The sequence below is a fragment of the Triplophysa rosa genome, linkage group LG20 (assembly GCF_024868665.1).
Source record: "Triplophysa rosa linkage group LG20, Trosa_1v2, whole genome shotgun sequence".
Taxonomy (NCBI): Eukaryota; Metazoa; Chordata; class Actinopteri; order Cypriniformes; family Nemacheilidae; genus Triplophysa; species Triplophysa rosa.
Window position 1 is genome coordinate 17,424,342 of NC_079909.1, and position 16,041 is coordinate 17,440,382.

The following is a 16,041-nucleotide window of genomic DNA, read 5'->3' on the forward strand; positions in this document are numbered from 1 at the left end:
TCCAATTCCTGAAAAACAGCGCATTTGGACATCCGAGGTTTCAGAATGACAGCGACGATAAATATATTTTTTATGTTGTACTGTAAATTTTGGGATTGTATTCAAACTCATGATCTTTCTCCTCAGATGACCTTCACGATGTCTGAACTCAATGTAGCTCTTCTGAGGTAGATTACAGGTGAGAACAGTCAATAACTCTACATCAGAAAGTATAAATAACAGACGGCCTATCTGTCTTCAAACAATAGACTCTTGTGACGGGAAATGACTATCAATCACAAATAACCAAGAAGTATGTTTTGAAAGTGAGGGAGCAAGCTGGGATAAGGCGGATGGCACCGAAATAAACTAGTAACTACTGTGACTAAATTCTCAGAAGAGCGAGCAGGCCATTTACAGTCAAAGCATTTAATAATCACAGTTCCAAAACATAAAAAACACGAGCTGATTCCAACAGCGAATTGTGGTTAGTAATAGACCTCCACATTTGTAACTTCCTCCTGGACAGATTGTACAAACCACCTTGTACGTTTTCAATGCTACAGTGACCCATTTTTAGTAAGGCATTGAGAAATAAATCACATGTTAAACACAAAACTTAAAGAATCAGCACGATAGAAATATAAGATGACATTATCTGATCCAATAGATCAACACACAGGATAAACTTCATTGACTCATAATGCTGATCAACATGCAGGAACAAAATGAGCCATTTTGATCCCACCGTCTCAATAAATGATCTCTCCACCCCCCCCCCTTTTTTTTTAAATAAAGCTAAAATTGATGTGCTCCATAAGCTGTTTATTACTCTTTTACTTAAAACCCCTTGAAGCATATGTACATCTATGTGTTTGTTCTAAATCGCTTTGCAAGAGCTCAGCTGCTGTTACTGTGGCCGACATATCGATAAATAGGCCTACGTGAATGTAATTTGCAGAGGTGAATTATAAAGTATAGTGAGAAATGCTGTTTACTAGGCGGTGCTAACCACTGAATAGTACCGATTCATCTCTGTAGATTCACTTAGTAGGACAAATTTCTTCATGACCAGTACACGTGCTGAACATAGAATGAAACATTTTTAGCTATATATTTTTTCTTGAATTTTAACATGTTAGCTTGGATACTGTATAGGCAAAGTTGTAAGATAAACAAACAAGTGCATATTTTAAATGTTTTGATTTTCTCGTTAATATTTCATAATACTAATATTTAATTCTTCGAACGCTTCTATTTGCTTAAAATAAGTCAAGCATAACACAGCGCAAAACATCTTGTAGAGATTAAAACCCCCAAACTATCTAAAGCATTGGTCAGAAGATGGTCTTAAGAAGACAGAGGTGAACAAGGAGATTTGATCTGTAGCTACTTTCTCAACCTCTCGTCAGACATGGGTGTGAATAAAAGTCCATCTAGCCAAAACAAAACCAGGCTGATCTATAAAAAAGAACCGTACTGGTGGGATGTCTGAAGCCCACTGATGTTTTACAGAGTCTGTGTGTAACAGAGAGCAGGTGTGAGACAGACAGACAGACAGACAGACAGACGAGGGCTTTTCCACCATCGCGCCGAACCATTCTAAGCACAGTCTGAAACGGTTACAGTTATGTTTACACGTGAGCCTGGTTCGACATGGCACGATTACAAACTGCTAATAAATGCGCGCAGAGGCGTTATAGCTCTGTCTCTTGTGTTACCAAGGCAGCGCGTGAGGTGTTTGTGTATGCACTCTAAAGATTTACGTTATCAGCCCTGCGGTGGAAAATGAAACCATTTACGTACCGGCTGGCATGGATTGGCACGGTTAAGCAACGAGAACGATTCGGCGCGATGGTGGAAAAGCGCTCATAAAGACAAACAGACACAGGTCCACTGGGACAGTCAGGGAGGGGCTGCTGGGCTGAGCCGAGAGCTAAAACAGAGGCAGAGCTGGACTGACGGGAAGAGACGGGGTCTGTTCTCAACTTCTCCGGGATTTTGAATGTTGGATGAGCCACTGTAATGTGATATCTACAGGAAAGAAGTGCCGAAAGAAAGAGCGAGAGAGAGAGAGAGAGATTAACAATCATGATCCCATTTCCACTGTTGCACATTTTCTTCCAAACCAAAGTATGTCAGCTGGTTCATAAAACGTCTCTAATAACATTAAATTATGGCCTGTAAAACATAATGTCTTTTCTGTCCTTTTTACTTATTTCTGAACCTTTAAGTAGAGCCTCCCAACCTTTATAGACAATGATATCTGCCAAAAGGTCCCCTTACATGGAATTCATCATGTTGTTTCTACAGTAGCCCTAAATGGACAAACTGCTCTACAGAGTCTTGAATACGTGATCTCCTTCAGCAAAGAAGTGAAAACGTGACAACATCTTAGTCTTGTGTCAGCCGCCGTAGTGCTTCATTACGGTTGCAGTTCGCAACCTCGCCGCTAAATGTCATACACTGGACCTTTAAGCAATATACAGTCGTGTTTTTGTGTGACATTCGAAATAATCAACAGAAAAGGAGCAAAGCGATGTCCAAACATCACAGATCTCCAACACTCACCAATGTTGTCCTTCTCTTTGCATGAAATTGAGTAGCAGCAAATCTCTCTGTCTTGAATGGCTGAGAGATTCCTGTAGAAAATAGGAAACATTCTTAACATTTTTGCTGCCTACAATATTTTCCTATGTATGAACTATTTCTGTTATCCTGCCAAAAAAATACTCAAATCTTCACGGATCTTCTACAACAAGTGTGTTTGCAAGTAGAGAAAACTACAGAGGTCATGAGAAAAGGGTGAATTTTGATTTGCGAAAGCAGAAACATCTAAAAAGAAAGTCTGAAACAGGAAGGAGACGCAGTGTGGTTTGGCACGCCAATGCAACTTCATTCAGCACGAAAGCATCCAGAGATCACAGTGTTTTTATATTAGTCATTTACAGTACTTGCATCTTTTCGATGAGTTGTTTCTCGTCCAGCGCGCTGGGAAGGTCTCTTTTGTTGCCAAGGACAAGTATCTGTGAAAAGTAAAGTTACCGTAAATCACCCATTACGCACCTCTTAAATCTACATATCTCACTAGGCCCACTGAATGTTTATCCTACTGATCAGAAACCCACATAATGGTATGTCTGTGCATCAGACTGTGTTAAAGCCGTCTTATAAATTAGTTTCATTAGCGAATAGTGAGCAGCACGGCTCAAAGCCCCATCACTCCCTACAGACATATAATCTATGAGCGATCTGTTTGCTCTGTGCTGTCAGAGCTGTTTCCTCCGCTGAAGATAACGCACATAATGCCACCAGCGGGGGCATTTCAGTCCACAGGAGCTCACAGCAGATGTAATGCTTGCTTAGTCATGCTCCTTAAAAACCACACCGCGGCTCTGGAAAGATCTGGAAAAGCAGGGGTGTGGCACTGGGATTCACTTCTGGGCGCTTTGATAAAAAAAGTACCACTTTAGACAAAAACGTACATTTTCTCTTGTCCTCGTCTCATTTCTGTATGAATTCCTTCACAAATATGTATCGGTGAATAATTTCTCACTTTTGAATCCCCATTCCCATTAACTGAATGGACAACAAGCAACATCTTAAAAAGAATCAAACATTATTCTTCCACAAAAGAAAGTCAGTCATGTGTAACTAAATGACCGAATTTACATTTTATTAGTAAACTACTCATTTAAGCAGTTTCGGCTATAATACATCAAACAGAATGCTACTGTTCTCCTCCCCGTACAGGAATGCCTTGCAGCTGTGGTTTGTCTAACAGGTTGTGTAGCTCGTTTCTTGAGGCTTCCACTTTTTCACGGTCTGCAGCGTCCACCATATAGCTGAAAGCACAACACAGAATTCGTATTACCTCAATGCAGAAATGTAACCACCGGCCCTTTAAATCCCACATCATACTCACACTATAGCGTTGACACCCCGACAATATCTCTCCCACATGCTTCTGAAGCGCGGCTGCCCGCCTATATCCCAAATCTACGTAAAGACAACATTCATTTACCATTGACATCCCAAATATCAGACTACCACCTACTCAACTGTCAATCATCTATTACAAAAAAAGAATTTTAAAACAAACAAAAAATGAATTAAAATAACAATTGGATCAAAACAATTCTGAAACATACGGACTTAAACAGAGAAATAACATGAATATTCTGCAACACTTTTTTTTTGCAATAAATTCAATGAATAAAATGTAAAAGTAAAACTGTAGGGAACCATGTTAAGTGTGAATCAGAAATCCTTTAAAATCCTTTAAATACACATGCTACTAGTTATGTAACAGACATAATATACAAAAAAAAAATTTAATTCAAGTCAAAGAAAAGTGTCCCTGAGACAGGAGAAAACATAGAGACTCACTTTAATTGTTACATTGCCCTTGGTCACTTTCCTCATGTTGAAGCCGACCGTAGGGATCATATCTTCATTAAACTGGCCAGACTGGAGAAACACAAAACATTTTAATTAAAAAACACTTAGTTCTTATACAAAGGTTTTATATAGAAATTTAAATTAAAAGTGCAAATCATAAGGCAGACTGTGTCTTGTAAATAAGTCCCTTGGGTTTGGTTTTTTACCAAGGCGAAACATCCTTTATTGCAAAACGTTCACACTGAGAGTAAAAGCCCAACAGAGCTTAGCTAATTTTATGGAAATATTAGCAAATCCTTATTGGGTTGCAACAGTGCACGCGCTTCAATTTCCTGTACACAAATAAAAAAAGATCTATCTATGGATTTTAGCTGACCCCATCACTCATTGATCCTAGATTGACCAATGAGATGTTGAAACTACAGTAAAAGAGGTATTTCTATTCGCAGGAACAACAGGAATCCCCTTGACTTGAGCAGGTGCAGTTGTGAAAATGTTCTTTAAAACCTTTTCCACTCGTTTTACTGCACTGCAGAAGCAGCAAGAGGTTAAGGTCAGGTTCACCTGATCCCGGAGAAAAACAACTCCCGGTGGGGCAGTTAAGTGCATTCTTACACTTGCTCTTGGGCAAGCTGCCAACATTTTAATTCTTGTATTTATTTTCGGGCTGTCACACAACTGTGCTCTTTTGGAGACAATCGACAAACATTATGCAAGGACATTAAACTATCACCACAATATTGTGTCAGACAGGCGGAAATGCAAATCCATGCCTAACCACATCAGCACTGTGACATGTTAAAATGACTCATTCAGAGCTTAATAGAGACTGCTTAATATCATTGCCTCTGATTCAATGTTAAAGCGAAGACGCTTTTGTCATTTAAAGACTCTTTTCAACAATTACCAAAAAATGATCCCATTTAAAAAACCATGCAGGCGACAGGCACTGATGTACATGCAAAAGCCAAAATGAATAATAAACATAATTTTGCAGGTAACATATTGATTTTAAATTATACGGTATTAATATAATAGGCTTAATGATGCAGTAAGAGTATATAAATCATAAAGTCAAGATGCATCTCATCCTCCCTAAAAGTCATACTGTAGGTACAACAGGCTTGGGAATCCTATATAAAAACTATATCATCACTCCAATAATTATAACAGCACAATATTCGTATAAAGAGGTAGTAAAGAAAATTCTCTACCCTTGACACACCTCAACTCGTGTGTATGACAGCACACACATCAGCTATACTGAGTCATACAGCGGCAGATACATTTAAACGTAAAAATGGTGATGGGTTGTGAGATATTGCGGCATTAATAAAGCTTTAGTGTTCAGACTGTAGGGAAATAGATCAGACTTACAGCAATTACGTTGACGAAAGTAGTTTTCCCAGAGTACTGCAGTCCCACAAGAGTCAGCTCCATCTCCTCCTTCCAGAAGAGCGACCGGAACCAGTCCAGAAGCCGGTTAAAGAGGGTCAACATCTCTCAAAGCGATGTGTAATGCTGCTGTATAAACTGTGATCAGGTGATCAGAACGGATTCTCCCTGCTGCAGGAGACAGTCGAGAATAAAGAGGAAGCGCTGATGTCTTGTGATTATCAGTGACGCAGAATAACAGCGCCACGATAGGCGCACATTCAGCTTTCAGAATAAAAGTTGCACTGCAAAAGCTTTCTTAATCGGGAAAATAAGATAAAAATATTCGACATCTTTAGTGCATGTAAGAATAAATATTACAATTAAATAAGTAATATAGGAAACGTTAAGAAAGAAAATAGGAAATCAAATGCGTTTATATTTCAGAATAAAACTCTCAGTGTAGCTTTTCTGTATTTGAAAGCAAGAAACATACGTACAAAAGATTACAGGTTACAGTTAAATTATTAATATAGAACATTTCAAAGAAAGAAAGAAAGAAAGAAAGAAAGAAAGAAAGAAAGAAAGAAAGAAAGAAAGAAAGAAAGAAAGAAAGAAGCAAGAAGCTTACTAACATCAGACTATCTTTAGTACATACAAAATATGTAGAGTTTAATAAATTACAAATAATTATGAATAGTTTCCTTTTTTTCAAAAAAGTAAATGCACTAAGCATCTTGTTAGTGGGGACAAAAAATATTATACCGTGTGATTTGCGTGCGCATGAGGTTTAATAAGCTCTTGCAGTTCGTTTTCTTTGCCACAAGATGGCGATAAAGCTTTAGAATAGACAGTAAGCCGGTATTTGTTGTTTCAGTTCATGCTTTTTCTTTTGTAACTGCTTGTAGTCTGTTTTATACGCAAATGTAGATATTTAAACAAAATGATTAACCTTTAAGAATATTGTATTTTCACTGTTATCTATTAGTTTAAATATTTCGTAATGGCTAAAATGTTCAAATAAATGTTTTTTAAACAAATAGTATAAAATCACAACATGATACTGTAGATGCTGTTGTTTTTAAAATAATGAGTATTCTCACTGCATTTCTTGTTGCAGTTCATCCAGAGATACATTATTTTTAAGTACTGGTACAGTTTACAAGTAATGATCTGTGTTTACTTTGATTAATGATAAGTGCACTTTATATTTTTAAAAGGTATAAAAATATAATATTAATCAAAAGTCATTACTTTACTAATCAAGTTTACAAATTGTTCTTGTATACAACCATGAATTCTTGCGTCATCATTCTCGAGTTGAGTGATGGCACGTGGCTGATCATGCTTGTGCTCAGTGTGGCTCTACATGTGATCAGTAAGGCCAACGATTACTCCTGTTTACATCCCAGCAGGGTGGAGGGGTGAAACTACTCTGAACAGCCAGACACGGGTGCAAATCTTAACCTAATTCAACAGGTTACAGGTGCTGGAAATACGATGTGCATTATGACAATCTGTGGCATAAGAGCCTTAATAAAATAAACAATGATGCTAATGACAGTATTAAAGTAACTTCTGTAATTGTTGCTGTATTTTTTTCTTAAAATCTTTTTTTTTTTGCAGCTGTTTACATTTACTGTATATGCTTTCTGACTACTGATTTTTAATACCATGCAATTCTGTTTTGCCTCTTTTGAGTAGTCAAATGATTGGACTTTATAGGTGTGAGGCTGGGATGTTTGAAACCTGACTCTTATATTGTTTGTCTACAGGATTTGCATAGACAGAGCAAGTTTATGGGTTATGTAAGTGTTACATAATGACGGGCATTGATGGGAAAAACAGAGAAGTTGTTTTCACAGCTAAACACGTTCAAGCTCTCAAATCGGACAAGACATTTCCACAGGAAAAGAAGCTTTATTAATACTGTTTTCTTTATGTATGTCAACAATACTTTAGACAAAAATATATACATCAAGCAACCTTCAGTTAGGTCCCAAAATAAAAATCCCAAGTACCTCTTACTATACAAAACTAATAAATTGTTTAAAACATTACATTCACTTTCATTTGCTTCTATGTCGAATCCAGGATTACAAATGCAATTTGTACAAATGTCTGGCGATGCAGATATCGCGTTTACTGCTTTAAACGGGTAAAGGCAACAGTATGAACAAAGACCTGCCTTCATTCCGCCAGAAATGAACACACGTGATGCAGATCGAGTCTAGGTCCAAAGCTATACGTACACAATCTCATGGCATACAGCGTTCGGCTGTCTAAAACTCACCTCTCAAGCGTAAATCGGTGGGTCACGTATCAAAAATACAGATGTACAAGTAGTATAAACAAAATAATTACACGATGCAGACAAGAACTTCTCCTACGTGCACGATGACAAACTCAAAAGCTACAATGTCGTCGTGATTATATTCCTCCTGTATATACACGAGCGTCACGTCTGATGGAGTTCTCGTTTACGTAAGAAACCTCGAGTGTGTCCGTTTGTGTTCCGACAGGTCACGGGGTGAGTTTTACATCTGAGCTCCGGTCAACAAAAACAAGGAGATGTTTGGTAGCATTGCAGTCTAGAAGGATGATTCTTATGCTTGAAGCAGTAACAGAAGCATCTTGTTCTAGCTTCCACGGCACAGAAATGTCCAAAGCAGCATCTACAGGGGTGATGTTAAAAAGACTTATTTTACATTCAACAAATGAAAAGGTGCTTGTGCAAAGGGCAAAGTCCTTAACGTTTGGGGGATCGTCTGCACGTCACATTCCGGGGGGGTTGTATTTTGAATTTGAACATTCGACGTAAGTGCAGAGATAAGCCGCTCGCCCAGAGCTCATCGTTTGACCTTCTTCACAGTGCATCACAGTGCTTTACACGGGGCCTCGTAAACCGTCCTTTCCGTCTCAGGGTCTGTGTACGCTGGTTGTGGATGGAGCTAGCCAGTTGACTGATAAGAGTGTGTGCGCGTGTTTGTGTGTTTATGAGGCCGTCATACTTCTGAAAGGATCTGAACAGCTGCTGGTTGAGGGTGCTTTTTTGAACTTTGCCCATTTTCAACCCGACCTTCTCGGAGAGCTTATTCAGCAGGAAAGTCCACTTTGCAAGACCAAAACGTTCAGAGAGCGGGTCCTCAGTCTTTGGTTTCTAGGTTTAAGGGCGGGACTTGTTTAAGAGCCTGCAGGAGTGCAGGAGAGTCCATAGGGGTCGGGGTGGTGACTGGAGAACCCACTCTCGAGGACATAACCATGGGTGAAGGGAGTTTCTCCGGAGACAACCCGCTCGAGGACCCACCCAGGCCCGGGTACAGTACGGGCATGGCACCCGGGTACCAACACTTCTCCAGCATCGGCAGGTACGCCGCCGTGCCGTTAGGAAAGAGGTAGAGCGGCATGCAAAGAGGCGGCTGGTGTGGAGAAAAGCTGACGTAGGGACTGTGACCTCCCACCACCTCGTGCCCCGAAAGAGACTCGTCTTCGGAAGAGTCGGACCTCTGCCGCTTGGCCTGCGGCTCGTCTAATTCCTCTTTAATGCTGCCGCCCATTCTCTCGGCCAGGCCGTACTTGACATCACCGTCTTTGCCGTAGTAGACCGGCCGCTGGGCTTTCGGGTCACGTTTCTCCAGCTCGCCCCCATAACCGCTATCAGTATCAGTATCGCTACCGCTCTGCTCGCTGCTGTGGGGATAAGTCCTTTGAATAACAGGAACGCAGTTTTTAGCATGACCCTCCGTTGATTTTGGCTGCGCACCTGCCGGTTTCTCCCGGTTCTCCTGGAGTTTGGGAGCGGGCTCCTCGGGGCAGGGGCTCGACGGGCTTTGTATGAGCTCGGACGCCACTCTCTGCAGATGGTTGATTATGTGAGTGGGCGTCAGATCGCGCACCGTCTCCTGGTTGGCCAGGAACTGCAGGACCTCCTTGGCACACAGGTGGAACCCGGAACGAAACATTTCCTCGCTGTTTTCCAAGTGCCCGTTGCCTTGCTCACCTGCATTAAAACCAGAAACCACATCAGACATCTTGCTTCACAATAATCGTGCCAAAAATGTCGCAATCAGTCGCTGTTATGCAAGCAAGACTCAGTTTCGTTACTCTTTGATGCATTCAAAAACAAAAGGGGGTGGGGAGGAAGTAAAAAGTTCAGCAGGGCCGTACCCTGTGGCAAGGTCACACTTTTCTGAGCAACACTCACCGATTTGCATTCCACTTTGCAGGGAAATGATTTTCTGTTGCTGCTGCTCCAGCAGGTTGTTAAGAGCTTTCACATGCTTGAGCGTCAGTTCCAGCACAACAGCCTTCTCCAAGTGTCCCAGAGTCTGAAACAGAAAGAACAAAGATAAGCATGTTGATCTTTCTTATGTAACGCGCTCTGCAGAAGCTCAGAGGACAAACTCCGCTGAGCGGGAATGCAGGCACTCCTCTCTGCTGGCATGTGAGTGTGCATGTCTCTAATACAGAAATACTTGGAATGACACCGTAACTTCAACTTGTTGATATGTTGACTGGTTAAGTAACCCTGTGTGAGAACGATTCAATTTATGCTATGCCTGTATAGGCTAAGTATTATGCATACAGGTTGAGAAATGTGTATTTTACGCACTCGATCTGCTGTCGAAGGGCGCGCCCTTTCACGAAGTTATTAAAAAGCAGGACAAACATGATTTATTCATTATTAACAAGCAGGTGGCGCTTTGATACAACAGGGAGAGGTGAGCTCATCCACTCCCATATTACTTACAGTGAGTTTGAGGTGTTCGGGCAGCAAATCCTTTAACTGCGCGATGCACTCGTTTATTCTGTCCCTCCTTTTCTTCTCGATCAATCGATGTGGCAATTTGTATGTATCCTATAGAATCGAGCAGTACATTTAATACCGAATTCCGTGCGCAACACAACAACATTAAGAACAAACTTGTGCAGTTTAATTATATTGTTTAGACTCGTTTTTAATGTACATGCAATACGATTTGCAAGTAGAAGATGTGCGCAAAAGTGCGCGTAATATGCTTTGGTGCGTAATTGCGCGTTCCGTACCTTACTGTCCTCGCTGCGCTTCATTCCCCGCCGCTGTTTATACACATACATGGGGAAATCCATTCTAGAGCAGAAAATAATATAAAGCCAATAAGAAAACAAGCGATATGAAAATCTTTCAGAAACAAAAAAAAGCATTTTGAGATTGACTTACCCTTGCATGTCAGAGATATGATCCATCGGAGCGTGTTTGGTTATACATGGAGGAGGTTGCGCACTGGTAATCCTATCCATTTCAGACTTTATGTCTTACAGACGTAAAAACACGGCAGATTTAAAAGACTATATAAAAGTAAAAAAAACAAATCCTTCACTTTCTCATCAAAGTCCACACGTATTTCCCATGAATAAAGAACTGAAAAGTAGCTGAACTGGTTGGAGTTCCACTGTCTGGTGTTGTGAGCTGGAGATGTATGCAGGCTCCGCTGCTGGTTAAATGAGTGTGTGTGGGTGGATGTGAAGTACGTGTTAAATAAACCCTGTGACTGCAGACACGTCTCGAGCTTCAGTCACATGAGCCTCACGTGTGTGACGGCGCTTTCAGAGCTCAACCCATTTACAGCAGTGGGCCCGCCCGCCCGTGTCCCGTGTCCCGCCATGCTGCTCTCTCTCTCTCTCTCTCTCTCTCTCTCTGAGCTCTGAACGCACAATAACAGCTTAACTCAGGAAAATGAGTCTCCTGTGTTTGGAGTGCTTGATCCTGGATTGTCTTGTAAAGAAAGCATAATATATATTTAGTTTGTAAAAAACTGTGAATTTCGAGCATTATAATTTTGGACGTAGAATAATATGAATAATGTGCATAATAGATAGATAAAATATTATACATACCCTATCTGAAAAAGAACTAAACTTGTTGCACAATATACTTACTTGGCATTTATAGGGCTTCCTTTTTTATTAATAAAAGTATGCATTTACAGTAATAAATAACACATGCCATTTTTATATTTTTATTTTACTTTGATCACTTCTTTTAAATTAAAATAAAACGTAAACATTAACAATATCCCATGATTTATAAAAGCCTTATAAATGTATTCCATCGAATAACCTACATATTCGTGTACATTTTATTTATTAACAAATGCTTCTCTGGCAACCCCAGTGTAAGTAGATCTGCCAGCATCATAAAAACACATTAAGCGCGCAGGCGATGTGACACAAACATGGGCCCGAATGTTTGTGTCAAAGCTTCTAGAAGGAATCATGTCAAATTAAAATGATATCCAGAACACCTGTGGCCCCATCAAAATAACGCAAGTGTTTATTAACGAGATTCCCCTGACATGATGTTGGCGCATGAGCGTGCACGACCCATGTTTACACAATAGTAACAGATGCGCGCTCCGTTATTTCGCACCGGGACCGTTTGCGCTCCACGTGCAGGTGCAGTCTCTCATGGCTCTCTCGTGCTGCGGCTTGGTTTGTTGTTGCCGGTTGTACTCGGCGGCAGTCACGTTGAACTCCTCATGGCTGGCGGTGCAGGGAGAGGGAGGAGGAGGAGGACCGTCTGAATCCCCGGTGCTGACGTCATTCTATTTATTTTAGTACCGAGAAGCGCGAGCTCAGCGCAGGCGCTTTGATAAGAACAATGCAAATGGCAGCAACAGAGAACTCACGCTTGCTTTAACTGTAAAGCATAAATATATCAAGATGTTATATCTTGTTCTCTTTTCCTTGTGTTTTAATGGTCCGATTTATTCAGTAAATAATTTAATAACAAATAAAATATAGGCTACTTTAGCCTATTTTCAATTTTATGCATATCAACGCAATGCAATGCAATACAATTTTAAGGGGGAGTTTGGTACTTTTTTATTTATTTATTAGGCTACATGAGACACTTCCTTCAGTATTCTAATTGAAATAATTAAAAGGATTGTAGACTTTGTTATACTTAAAAACTATAGCAACAAAATATGTGGGTGTGATATAGGGTCACACTTTACTGTTCATGTCAGAGTGAAATGACATAATACTGAGAAACAACATGTTCCTGCATATAATTATGAATCGGAACTGCTCATAATTGTACACGTTGTTGGTGCTGCTCCTATGTTGTAATTGATGACATTGCCATGTATGGACATCGATAATGTACTGTAATACAAGGTGCTGCCAATGTTATAAATCATCACAAGAAACAGTACAGCCACCCAATGCACTAAAATTGATGGTGAATACCAATAAGGTTATTTTACTGTGAATGAAACTTGACAACTATGTGGGTTCCAGGAGAAATACTTAGACTAATGCAATAAGACAGACACGTAATGTGGTTTAATTTTTAAACAGCCAATTTCACAGTTGAATTTTACTTTTATTGCAAAACAACTGGATCAAGGACTTTTATTAGATCATGTGATAAGTGATCTGAACTCTGTTCGCTGGGTTACTTTAAACAGCCTCCTGTCCAGATGCCAATGATGTTTCACGTTATGTGTTCTGTTATGGCTTTATTGCATCTTTCTATAGGAAAGTCCCACATCTGACCACAAACAAAACCCTTGAACTTAAGGTTATTATTACTGCTTTAAAAAAATGGATTTTATTGTCATCAGCGGATGCATTTTGGAAACGCATACAAGTGCCTATTCTTTACTGCGTATTTAGAAGTCATTAAAATAGCTGCTTGAAAACAATGTTAGATATCAATTACACGTTTAATTGGTACAACTCGGTTCTTGGTGATGTGACGACATTGCTTTTTTAACAATGAAAATGGACATGCACTCCCCTCAGAAATATGACTAACTGATCGTTCATCCTGCTAAACCGACATTTGCAACAAGACTCACTGACGAAATATGTCTAAGAACATTATTACTGCTCCCCGGGAACAATTCTGACCTAAATAAAGACTGACAAAAAAATGAAGGTTAGAAGCCTAATCAAAATATATTGCTTTTCACATGCCCACTCAAGATAACACTTGAAGAGTTTCCTATTTCTTACGAAGCTGATGATGGTCCTGTCATATTTTCCTCCCTGTGCACTGGTTTATTTTATTTCACAAATGTCACTTAACTCGCGGAAGGTTTCGGTCTGATGCCGCACATCACATTGGGGGATTTCAGAGAGAGCTTTTGTGCAACGCCAAGCGTCAATAATTCAGTGTTTTATGATGTTTGTTTGACACTTATCTCACTTTTGCACACAACAGCAATGTTATACCCCAGTGTTTCACAAAAAAAGCTTTTGCAGATCAGCATGAGAGGTCATAGAAAGTGCATTTCTTTCGAGAAAGCATGAACTGTCGGCTTTATAAAGATTATGTTCTTCATAAACTCAACTTCCTTTGCATGAGGAAGGCATTGTCATATGAAAACCTATAAATAATAATGTTGTCATCAGCATCAGCGCATGTCTGGCTGATCTGCAGAATAACAAACCATATTATTAAAATGTACAGTAAATAAAAAAGATTAAATTGTTGGAAGTAGTGACTTTAAATGGTTATTTAACATCTATTCAAAAGTTTGCTGCATGTAGTGGAAACATGGGTGGTCAAAGCACAACTCATAAATCTTGATGGCATCAAGGGAGATTTTCGAGTTTTGTCATTTTGACTAAAGACATAAAAAACATTTCTGATCCTTTCAACAAGAAATACAGATTTTATTAATATCACTAAATTAATTTACAATCTCATTGAATATATATTTATCTATTCAATCAGTTATTTTCCAGTAACGGTGGTGTTTTTTTATTAGGATGATATGAAAATGTATCTCTCTATAAAAGCAAAGACCCGGCAGACATATATACATGTATTACAATATAAATAAAATACAAATAAAGGAAAAAACTGATATCAAGAAAGTTACCTTAATTTTCAGCTAAAAGGTGAAATCTAGAAAAGTTACAGAGAAGTCTAGAAAACTTGATTGCTTTTGCCAGTGAGAATTCATACTGTGCGCTTCACCTTTTGATGCAGACCGTATGGACAGGCACACTTAAAATGACTCTATGATGATAGGAATGCTATGGGTTCAGTTATTCAATAGTGCAGAAATTACGTTCGATTTGAACACAAACCTCACCTGCCTAAACAGTTTTTGACCTACGTTTATTCATTATACTCAATATATGACTTCTAAGGTCATAAATCCAGCAAAAGCAAAACAAACTATATCAATGCTCAATAACAAACAAAACCTGATTTCATCGATGAGAACCGAACTCTTACAGCAACAACCTATCTGTTTGTTATTTTGATATAAATAAATTGAAATAAATAAGAAAAGGCTTTTTCATAAATTATTTATATATAATGTATTTCACATGTCAGACTTTGCAAACAGAACTCCTACATGTACTTGGCCTCCAATGAGATTCATTAGAATCAAAGCAAAAGAACAAAACAACAGGAAATCTAATTTTCCACACCGCCCCTTTAAGACATAATTTACAGATCAGTGTATTTGCATATTGTTAATATTGCACAAAATACAAAAATAAACATCAAATACTGACTGCTATACTGTTATGGGTCAATAAAAAAAAGGATGTCCAAGCATCATCTACAGACACATTCTCAGTCGTGCAGTTTACCTATTGGAGCTCTGCCCTGTGGAAGCCAAGTGAGATTTACTTCCATTTAACATTTGGCACTCAAATGGATCGTGTGGGTAGGAGTTTGTATTTGTAATGCGACAATTTGTCTTTTTCTCACACACACACAAACAAACGCACACACACACACACGCACACATACACACACGCACACACACACACACACACACACACACACACACACAAAGTCTGATGTGATGTCTGCAAAAGACAGCTGTAGGACACTTGGCCTGGGTAACGGGCTCAGGCAGGCTGCTGAGGGTTGACATTCATGTGTTGGGGGTGTCCCAAAAGCCCGATCCGCTGTTTCTGTTTTCTTTGCTCTGTCATCTGTCAGAAAACACACAAGTGTTATTGGGTCTCGTCTGATTATAAATCTCCTCTTTTAACTCACTTTCTACCGTAGGTGTGTATATCCAACATATACATACATACACATAAAAAATACACATACATCTGGATATACTTATAAAAGCTAAACATACAGTTAACTTTAAATAAAGTTTTAAATGAGGATACATGATGTGCATCGTCTGCCAGAAAACACATGAGCTTTGTGATAATAATAATACATTTACAACACTCAAGGACACCGTACAGTTAAACCTCGTACCTTCTGAAGTGATTCTCTCACACACACAAAATGTTTCACGCATTAATGTG

General features: G+C 39.3%; 3 protein-coding genes across 18 annotated transcripts in view; all 3 read right to left on the reverse strand.

The window, feature by feature from the left end:
- Window positions 1-293: 293 nt before the first annotated feature.
- On the reverse strand, window positions 294-5,993 carry arl8bb (ADP-ribosylation factor-like 8Bb). Its single transcript, XM_057362600.1, has 7 exons — window positions 5,758-5,993; window positions 4,369-4,449; window positions 3,905-3,978; window positions 3,731-3,824; window positions 2,938-3,005; window positions 2,551-2,621; window positions 294-2,013 (listed from the first exon to the last, which is right to left on the reverse strand). The coding sequence occupies exons 1-7, from the start codon at window positions 5,878-5,880 to the stop codon at window positions 1,964-1,966; spliced, it is 561 nt and encodes a 186-aa protein (XP_057218583.1). The 5' UTR covers window positions 5,881-5,993; the 3' UTR covers window positions 294-1,963.
- A 1,661-nt stretch (window positions 5,994-7,654) lies between these two features.
- Window positions 7,655-11,330, reverse strand: bhlhe40 (basic helix-loop-helix family, member e40). Its single transcript, XM_057362371.1, has 5 exons — window positions 10,955-11,330; window positions 10,801-10,864; window positions 10,505-10,612; window positions 9,959-10,082; window positions 7,655-9,754 (listed from the first exon to the last, which is right to left on the reverse strand). The coding sequence occupies exons 1-5, from the start codon at window positions 11,032-11,034 to the stop codon at window positions 8,901-8,903; spliced, it is 1,230 nt and encodes a 409-aa protein (XP_057218354.1). The 5' UTR covers window positions 11,035-11,330; the 3' UTR covers window positions 7,655-8,900.
- A 3,075-nt stretch (window positions 11,331-14,405) lies between these two features.
- itpr1b (inositol 1,4,5-trisphosphate receptor, type 1b) overlaps window positions 14,406-16,041 on the reverse strand; it is a 109,005-nt gene continuing 107,369 nt past the window's right edge. For 14 of the 16 annotated variants that reach the window (XM_057362369.1, XM_057362367.1, XM_057362370.1 and 11 more), the window contains one exon: window positions 14,407-15,708. In XM_057362369.1, coding sequence (XP_057218352.1) covers window positions 15,622-15,708 — 87 coding nt within the window. In that variant the 3' untranslated portion in view covers window positions 14,407-15,621. Of the gene's footprint in view, window positions 15,709-16,041 lie in introns of all 16 variants that reach the window. The other 2 variants (XM_057362366.1, XM_057362358.1) reach the window with 1 other exon arrangement.

Bases quoted from the DNA above. Each gene is read 5' to 3' on its own strand.
- bhlhe40 (XM_057362371.1), bottom strand. From the start codon at position 11,034: ATGGATAGGATTACCAGTGCGCAACCTCCTCCATGTATAACCAAACAC. The intron at 10,613-10,800 runs GTACGGAACGCG...TCGATTCTATAG, and splicing joins AGCGCAGCGAGGACAGTAAG to GATACATACAAATTGCCACA. The intron at 10,083-10,504 runs GTAAGTAATATG...TTTCTGTTTCAG, and splicing joins CCGAACACCTCAAACTCACT to ACTCTGGGACACTTGGAGAA.
- arl8bb (XM_057362600.1), bottom strand. From the start codon at position 5,880: ATGTTGACCCTCTTTAACCGGCTTCTGGACTGGTTCCGGTCGCTCTTC. The intron at 3,006-3,730 runs GTACGGGGAGGA...TACTTTTCACAG, and splicing joins CACAGCTGCAAGGCATTCCT to ATACTTGTCCTTGGCAACAA. The intron at 2,622-2,937 runs GCAAGTACTGTA...TATTTTCTACAG, and splicing joins AAACAACTCATCGAAAAGAT to GAATCTCTCAGCCATTCAAG.